General features: G+C 42.5%; 1 protein-coding gene across 2 annotated transcripts; it reads right to left on the reverse strand.

Moving 5' to 3' along the window:
• Nucleotides 1-3,101: 3,101 nt before the first annotated feature.
• Nucleotides 3,102-8,748, reverse strand: LOC123991287 (pyruvate dehydrogenase E1 component subunit alpha, mitochondrial-like). 2 transcript variants are annotated; one of them, XM_046292728.1, is made up of 12 exons: nt 8,592-8,729; nt 7,663-7,683; nt 7,053-7,121; nt 6,744-6,917; nt 6,501-6,627; nt 6,156-6,247; nt 5,989-6,081; nt 5,760-5,915; nt 5,620-5,691; nt 4,862-4,929; nt 4,334-4,442; nt 3,102-4,188 (listed from the first exon to the last, which is right to left on the reverse strand). In XM_046292728.1, the coding sequence occupies exons 1-12, from the start codon at nt 8,652-8,654 to the stop codon at nt 4,024-4,026; spliced, it is 1,209 nt and encodes a 402-aa protein (XP_046148684.1). In that variant the 5' UTR covers nt 8,655-8,729; the 3' UTR covers nt 3,102-4,023. The 2 variants fall into 2 exon arrangements, with proteins under 2 accessions (XP_046148684.1, XP_046148685.1); XM_046292729.1 differs by lacking the exon at nt 7,663-7,683 and having other exon boundaries at nt 8,592-8,748.
• Between the last annotated feature and the right edge of the window lie 2,109 nt (nt 8,749-10,857).

Raw genomic sequence — 10,857 nt, forward strand, 5'->3', positions numbered from 1 at the left:
TTGAAAATGATATATGATATAGATAAGGCTATAATAATTATATGATGTAGATAGGCGAATCATGGGCTTTATCATAGGCTACAATTCGCCCCAACATAGTATAATATACCTTGACTTTGGAGGGGTCTGTCTCTGACTGTATGAATCGTTTCTCACCAGTTACAGTTTGATGTTGGAGGTTCTTAGCGTGAGAGACTGCTTTATTATGAGCTATTTATAGTCCATCCACCTTATGGGCCCTATGAAGGATAATGAGAACCATGAACTGGCACAGAGTCATTATCTGTGACAAAAGAGGTGTGTGTGTGTGTGTGACTGAAGATGTGCTGTGGGCGGGAACAGTATAATTACAACCCAAAGATATTTATACTGAACTGCCAGACTGAACTTGGTGACAGAACATTAATCTCTGCCTTCTCTCCTCAGATACAGCTGTACTGTCTGGGCGTGGACTTCTGGCGCTGTGGTGACATCTGCTGGCAGATGATGTCTTACATTTATGGATGTAAAATGAACTGGATAGACTGGGTATGTAATAGTATTCGACTAGTATTGGACTTGATAGACTACAATGAGCACATTATGGAAGATAAAATAAAGTTATTTGTAGACTTTTACAAGGCATTTGATACAGTTGAACATTATTTTATTTTTTGAGACTCTTCCATTGTTTGGTTTTGTTCAATATTTTCAAATTGTAATTAAGACAATTTACAATAATAGTAACAGCTCTGTTAAATTATCCCATGGAACTTCACAAAGATTCGACATTAGACGTGGAATGCCCAATTTCTCCTTTCTTATTTTTATTGGTCACACAAGTTATGGCACTTCATATAAATAAGGATGGTTTTAGGGGTATTCAGATACAAGACAAAGAGATCAAATGTTCACAATTGGCTGACGACACCAACATTTTTTGGAAAGATCATAATGAAGTCAAGAAAGCTATTGAGTGTATTAATGCCTTCACACACGTATCAGATTTATCTCTGAATATTAGGAAATGTGAATTATTTGCATTGAAAAAATGTGACTGAATCTCAGTGTGTAATATCCCTGTAAAATATGTGATCACATATCTTGGTATTACAGTTAGCAAAGATCCGAAAGATTTAACTCCTGGTTATTAAGAGATCTTTCTTTATCTGGACGTGTACTTTTATCACAATCTGAAGGTCCAGATGAGTTTATTACCTCCCTTGACTTGGATGTTCCTCTGTCAGTAACTCAAATGGTTGATACTAAATGATTTAACTTCATATGGAGGAATAAACCTCATTATTTCAGAAAAGCGGTAATATGTAGCACCCAAGGTGAGGGAGGGTTGAATGCTCTGGATATTAACACCTCTAATATAATATCTAAGATCAAATGGATACAAAACTATTGAAGAAATAAGGGTTGCATCTGGAATATCATCCCTAATTTAATATTCCAACACACGTGTGGTCTAGAATTCTTACTCAAATGCAACTTTGATATGGGTAAAATCCCTATTAAGCTTGCAAACTTTCATAAACAAGTACTTCTAACTTGGAACATCATGTACAAACACCATTTCCCGTCATAGGTTTACAATCTGGAATAATAGAGACATAAAATACAAAAACAAGTCTTTGTTTTTCCAGAACTGGTTTGACAACAACATTATTTGGGTTAAACAATTATAGAATGATGGAGAACTATATGATTATCCAGAATGTATTACAACACACAATGTTACATTCACTCCTGAGGAGTATAAACTTGTTGTTAGAGCTGTCCCTAAAGGTGTTCTTCTTTTAGGAGAATATAACAACACTCCAAGTGCAACTGTTGAGGATTTTGTAGCCTCAATACAACTAGAAGGAATTGACATTTTAAACGTAATAACATGTATATAAGGACACTATGTCAATATGTTACTATTCCTCTGCTAAAATGTACTGGACTGCAGCCCTAGAACAAGTGAACTGGAACAAAGTTTTGTTGTTGTCTGGTAAATATTGTATATCTAATAAGGTGAAAGAAGTATCATACAAACTCATTCATAGAATCAACCCTGTAAAGACCTTTATTATACACAGATTTAAAATAGCTATTGATAACAAAAGTGTATTTTGTAATTGTGACCCAGAGACTCTTGACCATTTATTTTGGGACTGCTCTTATGTCAGAAGATTTGTGTGAGTTAGAAGATTTTATTTTAAAGGAAACAACTATTAATGTTAATTTGAAAGACTCTGTTATGTTTTATTTTGAACCAAATGATATGGACCCTGATTTAACATTCATTGTTAATTTGCTTATCTTTCATGGAAGATTCTTTGTCCATAAAATGAAGTGGGCAGAGAACAAACCCCTTTTCACATTACTTCAGATAGAATTGGAATATTATTTTGAAATAATCAGTAAATGTAAAAGCAATACGCACCATGAAAGTATTTAACAAATGTAAAATGAATCTTGATATGTAATACCAGTCTGTTAGGTTTATGTACATTTCTGGTTTTTGTATATTAGGTTTATGTACACTTGTATATTTGGTTTATGTACACTTGTTTGTATATTTCTGGTTTATGTACTCTTGTTTGTATATTTCTGGTTTATGTACTCTTGTTTGTATATTAGGTTTATGTACTCTTGTTTGTATATTAGGTTTATGTACTCTTGTTTGTATATTTCTGGTTTATGTACTCTTGTTTGTATATTAGGTTTATGTACTCGTTTGTATATTAGGTTTATGTACTCGTTTGTATATTAGGTTTATGTACTCTTGTTTGTATATTTCTGGTTTATGTATATTTCTGGTTTATGTACACTTGTTTGTATATTTCTGGTTTATGTACATTTCAGGTTTATGTACTCTTGTTTGTATATTTCTGGTTTATGTACTCTTGTTTGTATATTAGGTTTATGTACTCGTTTGTATATTAGGTTTATGTACTCTTGTTTGTATATTTCTGTTTGTTTTGTATTAGTTGTGTTTATATTAAGATTTTAAAAAATGTTTTTAAAAGATGGCTCCATCTGAGAAGCTAATCTCATGAGGTTTGGTACATTATTAGCTGTCTGCAAACAGAACTCTGCAGTGTTATCAGACACAAACAACTAACATATCACACAGTCTCTGTCAATTTTATTGCTTCAGTCAAATCACAACAAACTGTACAACAATCGTTCAGTTTTTCAGTTCTTCTGTTAGTGCTTGGATCAGTATCCGCTGCTCACGGAAAGAAGGATAGATTGATGCCCGGAAGGAAGTTAAAGAAGGATAGATTGAAAGTTAAAGAAGGAGAGCAAGAAATAGACCACCATTGATGGTCCCTTTTTCTATGATGACAATAATGACTTGCAGTATGATGTCTCATTAGTTTATCTATCTAGTCAAAGTGCTACGGTGCTACAATAACATCTGGGTCAGAGGTAATACATACTAACAGTCTGAAACCTTACAGGGAGATGAACTTGGTTTAACCTAGAACCATCCCCACACACACACCCTTATCCAGGGGTAGCCAACCCTGGTACTGGAGAGTTAGAGGGTGTGCAAGCTTAGTAAGTACCAGCGTGAACACACCAGATCCAGCTAATCAATGTCTTGATGACTGATTGAGTCAGGTGTGTTAGTGCTAGGCTGGAACAAAAGCCTGCCCTCAGCCATACACCTCCAATCTACAGACAGGTGGTCCCTCAGTGTCAGGAGAATACATAAATATACAATTACATAATATACTCAATACAGTGTCAGGAGAATACATTAATATAAAATTACATAATATACTCAATACAGTGTCAATACCAGTGACGTCAGAGTCAGAGGTGACAGACTGGTTTGGATTGCTGCTACATACTGAACTCCGACCTACAGGGTCATGACCTTCTTTCATATAGTGCATTTAGAGACAATTCATGAGGGAATAAGAGAAGGGAGATAGAGGACAGGAGGAGTAGACTTTCACCCAGGTGTTGGTTGCAGAGGGTAGAAAGGGATGTGCAGCTGATAGACTGTACCGTAGTTTGGTCTATGTGTGTGTGTGTCTAACTGACAGACTTCAGTTTGACCCAGGGGTTGGTCCCACGGACCTCCATGGGTGGATTGTTGGCGAAGATGTGGTTGCAGAGCTCGTCCAATGGCGGCTCAGGGTCAGAGATCGCAAACTGGGCCGCATCCTCGATCACTTTCCTGATCTCTACATCTATCTCCTAATGGTAGGGAGGAAGGAAGTAGGTATTGAAGGAAGGAAGAAGGAAAGAAAGAATTGGACCACCTGTGTCTGTATGTTTGTGTGTCTATGTGTATGTTTGTGTGTCTGTCTGTATATTTGTTTGTCGGTGAAGGTGTGAGTACCTTGATCTCCTCCACAGAAGCCATGTTGTTGGACAGCATACGCTCCTTCAGCATGGTTATGGGGTCACTCTTACTGCGCACTTCCTGGATTTCCTCACGTGAACGGTAGCTACAGGACATTACACCACACACAGGAAGAAGAGGAGTTAGACCTTATTAGCAGGGTTCGGCTCCAGCCCTTCGTTGACGAGAGAGAGAAAACACACACACACACACACACACACACACACACACACACACACACACACACACACAGAGAGAGAGAGAGAGAGCGATAGAGCAAGAGAGAGCTAGCTCGCGCTGGAATTGAAGCGATGGTACAGTGTTATTAGGCACGTCCCAAACCAACACTGAACGACACTGGGTGAGCCTACAGGACAGGCTACATTGGAGAGTGAAGTAGAGCGGCTACACAAGGTAGAGGGCAAGAGAGAGAGAAAGGAGGGGTGTGGTGAGGAGTGAGGAGGTGGAGAGAAACCAGGGGTCGGGTGACGGTCACAGGGTCAGGGGTCAGAGATCACATCTCACCTAACCCCGGGGTCGCTCATGCTGTGTCCATGGTAACGGTAGGTCTCCAGCTCCATCACAATAGGACCCTGGCAGAGAGGTTTCAAAGCCAGGAGACTCATAATGCTAACCAATGCTCCTATGACACAGCTGAATGGCCTGATCAGGGTATTCTACACGCTTGGAAAGTGGAGACTTCATAAAACATCAAAAAGTTAACATTACTGGTGACACCTTGCAGCAAAGATATAGAACTGATATATGGTCTGTCCCTTGCAGTTTTGGAAACTGCATCGACATTTGAGGTGGCTAATTAATGGTAAATAACTTAATTGTTTTGTCTCACAGTTAGCTGATGATTAGCTAGCCAGCTAAAATTGTTTACAGTTAGTAAGCAGTTGTGTCTACACTATTTTTCTAGCTACAGTTGCGCCGCAAAGTCAATTACCTGTCTCCAAAGATGACCTGATGTCTCTATATCTATGCTCTTTGGCCCTGTAGCACACCAGGAGCACCATAAGTGGTTAAACTGGGAACAGTTACAGCTCTGTTCTATAGTCTCTTCCACAGACTGCCTTTATTCTACTGGTCACTGGGCTGAGCCTCCCTCTGTCAAGCAAGAGACACTGGTGTGATACTACATGCTGATCAGCCTTCTGAGATTTCACTGTCTGAGACAAAGTGATTCTTAACACACTTCAAGCTCTTAAATCAGTTATAACTTTCTCTGCCCCAATCAGAACTCATCTTTTCCAGCTCTACAAGCCATTATAGCTCACCTTCCCAGCTCTGCAGTAGTCTGCAGCAAACTTGATGGCCTCCCTCACACACAGAACGTCCATGCCATCCACCTACACCACAGGGACGGAGGGGTTAATATAGCAAAGATACACTCACTCACTGTGTGTGTGTGTCCTACCTTGATTCCAGGTATATAGTCTCCTCTCTTGAAGTAGTCAGTGCTAGCAGAGGATCTCTCTACAGACGTCCCCATGCCAAACTTGTTGTTCTCACAGATGAAGATACACGGCAGCTTCCACAGAGCCGCCATGTTGAACGACTCAAAGATCTGGCCCTGATTGGACAAGATAAGAGACAATGATGATGATGATTTAATGACTTCATTGTAACCGTTAGATAGACCTCACCTGGTTGGCTGCTCCGTCTCCGTACAGTGCCACGCACACCTGGTTGTTGCCTTGGTACTGACAGGCTAGTGCCACACCTGCCCCTAATGGAACCTGTAGACACACACAAACACACAGTGAGAATGCACGGGTGTGTGTGTGTGTAAGTGACCTGTTCAGATAGTTACCTGAGCCCCCACGATTCCGTTCCCTCCATAAAAGTGTTTAGCGTACATGTGCATAGAACCACCTTTACCCTTGGCCACACCCCCTCTACGACCTGAGAGAGGGAGAGATAGCGAGAGGTCAGAGAGAGAGGGGGGAGATAGAGAGAGGTCAGAGGGAGAGAGAGAGAGAGGTCAAAGGGAGAGGGGGGAGAGAGCGATAGAAAAATAATAGAGAAAGAGATTAGATATCTATTTCAGGTAGAAGTTGTAGAGATCTAAGATCAGTTAAACTTCTTTAAAGCCTGACTGTAACCATTAGGGGGAAATAGAGATCTGACCTCAGATTAATGTCTAGGTGTATCCCACCTGTGAGTTCAGCCAAGATCTCTCTTACAGACACGCCCCTTGTGAAGGTGTAGCCATGGGCGCGGTACGCCGTGATCAGGTGGTCTGTTGGGTTGATGCCCGCCTCGATGCCCATCGCACACGCCTCCTGTAACACACCACCAACAGCAGCTAGGAGTGAGGGGGGGGGGGGGTATGTTCTTGTGTCCCTGAGAGTGTGTGTTTATATGCTAATCTAATGTGTGTGTGTGTGTGTGTGGTGACCTGTCCGTCGTAGAGGTGGCAGAAGCCTCTGATGATCTTCTGCTTGTACAGCTGGTCAGCCTTCAGCTCCATGCGTCTCATGGTCTGCATGGTTCTGTAGTACTGGAGGCCCTGTTCTCTGGTCAACACCGCTGTCTCAGAGGGGCCCTCCTCCAGACGGTGCAGCTCACACTTCTATTGGAAAAAACAGAGAAGGGAAGGAGACAGACAGCTCAACCAACCAATCAGATAACAGTTTTAAGAAGGAAGTTCCCTTGTCATATCTAGGTCTAGTCCAGCAGGGCGTGCTAAAAGTGTATGTGGACTCACCTTGACGTCAAAGCTGGCCTGTGGGGTGAAGTCAGCGAAGGAGCGTGTGGAAGCCACCATCCTGGCCCCCTGCAGAGAGAGAGAATGACACATGAGAGAGCGATACACACACACACAGGAAATACAAGTCTAATAGCCAGCCACCCTCCTCCCCAGGCTAAATCCACCCACAGTGTGAAAGGAGGACTGGGATTTCTGCAGAAGGAACGTGGCTGTTTGAGGTTCAGGTTTCTCTGTTAGAGCCAGCCAGCCAGTCAGATACTAACTAATGGTATTGGTGGTTGTCGGTGTGTTGCTGGGGCTTGCGGTGAGGTTATATTGACATATTCGGACAGACCAATTAGCAGCTGGGGAACAGAGGAACCATCCAATCAGACCAAAGCACGGCCAGAGGTGTCTGACAGCTGCCCTAAAAGGGAGGAGCAGAGGGTCGGGACAAAGCAGACTAATCTGTTGTCAGAACTATCACTATCTACCACAGTGCACCAGTCAGGGCCTCTATCAGTACACACACAGGCTGTTTTCTATATGAGCTGTTTTGTGTTCATGGTCTGACGGGCTAAATCAGGCCTACAGGACAGGCTGTACAGCAGAGCTATGAGCTCCTTACCTCTGACACTGTTTGGGCTCCCTACAAGAAAGCCGGGGACAGAAGGGGGGAGTGCGAGAGAGAAGGGGGGGGGGGGGGGGGGGGTGATAGAGTGAGGGGAAAAGTAGTCATTGGGAGAGAGAGGAGAAAATGAGTGGTGTCTGTAATTAATCTTTAAAACACTAGGGGAACTTGTGCAAAAACTCATATAGCCCCTAGGGCCTAATATCTTTTTGACCATGAAAGGTGTGCTGATGAGTTTATGGTGAGAGAATGCGGCTGAGGGGGGCTGAAGTTCACAGAGATCATTACAGAGGAAAAACTATAGACCAGAGGCAGACAGCCAAGAGATTAGCCCCAAGAGAATAGCCCCAACATCACTAGCCTACACACCATCCTTACAGCGCCACCGTGCGGCAAACATGTAGACGCCGCAGGTAAAATTTTTGTTGTGCCCTTATACCCGCGCAAAAAACACGAGGCACCATGGACAGCACCAATATTTTTTTTAAAACTGTGGCTGTAGTTCGCGTTTATGTTCTTATTGCCTTTTACCCTGTTCTTTATAAGTGTGAACCTATTGGAAATAAATAGAAGAGTATGCAATAATCTTTGGTATCCCATTACACCCTACACAACTTTGTTGAAAAAATAATCTGGCAGAATAGAGCATGCATGAACAGGCTGTCAATGTATGTAACAACTCATATAAAAAAATACCCACAGTAGACAGCGACAGTAAATCGATTTGGTTGTTGTGTTGAGTTCGTACTGACTGACCATGTTACCAGGCCTACAAGGTCAGCACTGCTAGCTGGGACTGGAGCTACTACCAACCTCTCATCCGGCAAGTCTGGCTGGCTAGCTAGCTTGCTATCTCAGTGCGAAATCACCTCGCTAACTTTCAGCATCATGGACAGCGGCACGAAGGTTGTCAGTAGACTACGTACCACATTCTTGCTGGCGTTGCCCAGTCGGAACACGTTCGAGATGAGGGTCAACATATTTTGCATGCTACTGGACACCCTGCTCTACCAGTACAGAACAGCAGACCTAATTAACAGATTAACGCCGACAACACAGATCAGCTGGTCGGGTGGCCAACTACAACTATCCCGGGGTTGGCCAATACAAAATGAAATTACATGATGATAATAAAGATTATAAACTACAGGTGCATTCCTGTACAGAAGTACCCCCGCATTCTCATCGTTCAATATCTAGCCTATTCTAAAAGTGCTTGAAATCTATTTTCAGTTATTGCCTGGCTGTATCCTTAAATGTTCTAACGTTTTCACTGCTCTGACGGTATTTGAAAAATGTATAATGTCCAGCTGCTGTCAGTCTCGGTAGCTGCCCAGGAACTTTCTCTGTCATCAGAAGAAAATAGTTTATTCACATATTTTCTACTTCTGTAACTGCTGAATCGTCGGGCAGCTAGAAGGACCATTGCCCATCTGTCCCCAGTCGTTCCCTTCACCTGAGAAAGGCAAGTGAGTCCGACCTGCCATTCACCTGATCTCACCTGTGCACAGTATAAATTAGACTACATATGCCTACATAGAGTATGTAAGGAAGCAGGTAGCCTAGCGGTTAAGAGTGTTGGGCCAGTAACCGAAAGGTCGCTGGTACACATCCCTGAGCTGACTCGGTGAAAAATATGTCGAGGTGCCCTTGACCTAGGCACATAACCATTATTACTCCAGACAGGGTGGGTACAGCAGTGGTTGATGAACGGTTTAAACAGTTCAATCTGTCTGACTATTCCTGGACGTGTGAGTACTTAAATCTATCTGGTTTTAGCTCATCTCTTAGAGATGGAGTCAGAGACACAGATTTTAAAAAATAAAAATAAAGTTGTGTGATGGTCCTTCGAGAATTCCCTATCCCTATACCGTTCAGTAAAAGTGTGTGCCCTGCAGTACGTTTGTCTGTCCCACTGAGGGGATAGCATTCAGTGAGTGTGTGGAAGAGTTTAGTTCCATCGGGGCCGAGGGGGTTGCATGCTCTACAGACTCCCAGTTCACAAACCTGGCCTGCTACAATTTCTAACTCCTGACCCTTAATACGAATATAATTTGATTGGTTGATGTCAACATAATCAAACTCAGGAAGTAGGGTGGGCTGGGACCAATAAGAATCCCTCTTCTCTCTGACATCACTCACCAGATCGCCAAGGACTACGGAGTCTACATGGAAGGCCTGGGACACACACTCAACCAATTCCCACACAAAAACATACACAAATTACCTGTACCTCCTCTACTCCTCTTCTCCAGGGGTCTGTTCATCATAGACAGAGTAGGCATTCTGAGACAGGTTACCCTGAATAACCTTCCAATAGAACGTTCTGTAGACGAGACCCTGCATTGGGCACTCAAGCACATCCAGACTACACAGGAGGGCAGTGTTGACCCCAGTGTGTGTTTATGTGTGTCTCTGTCCTTTTGTGTCCAGCAGGATCATACCATGTGATGACTAATCAGTCCTGTACCAATACTAACAAAGGGATGTTTTATTCAATCAGATCAACCCTGAGGAGGCATTGAAAGCCCAGTGGCCAAAGTAGGAGCACTCCCAGGACAACCCCAACACCCAGTAAGAATGACACTCAACAGCTGACCAACCAGTCAGATCTAGTCTCAGCTGTTGATTAACCAATTTCTGTTAAGCCAAATTGCCAGTTCATATGGTCAAGTAGTTTAGGATGAATCCCCTTTCTCATGTTTTTTCCTGTAACTTCCTTTTACAACCACAAGATAGCGATCAAACTCCTCTCTTTTGTCAGCTTACTCACATCACATTGCAGTTTATACAATTAATCAATTTCAGATTTTAATTAGGGGTCCTAACATTGAAGGTGCAGGAACACTACAATTATTGTAAACAAAGATGGCATTTCCAGACCAGTTGATGGCGCAATAGCACACTTTAGGGCTATAACTTCTGAACTGTTGACTTTGAGTCATGCAATTTCGTAAACATTATGTACATAAGGACAGTAGAATATGTTATGTAGGTATTGTGACTAGATAGAGTACAGCTACGACTGGTAGTTACTTTTCATAGCAGTTTAGGAGAGTAATTTAGCTAACCTTAACCTCAGTCTCCTAACCTGCTACAAAAAAGTAACTTCTGGTCGTAGATGTATTCCCCAGTCAGAACCCTATGCGGGACCGTAAACAGATCATTGTGGGGCTCCGGCCTTGTACTAGG

This window comes from Oncorhynchus gorbuscha, linkage group LG12 (genome assembly GCF_021184085.1).
Source record: "Oncorhynchus gorbuscha isolate QuinsamMale2020 ecotype Even-year linkage group LG12, OgorEven_v1.0, whole genome shotgun sequence".
Classification (NCBI taxonomy): domain Eukaryota; kingdom Metazoa; phylum Chordata; class Actinopteri; order Salmoniformes; family Salmonidae; genus Oncorhynchus; species Oncorhynchus gorbuscha.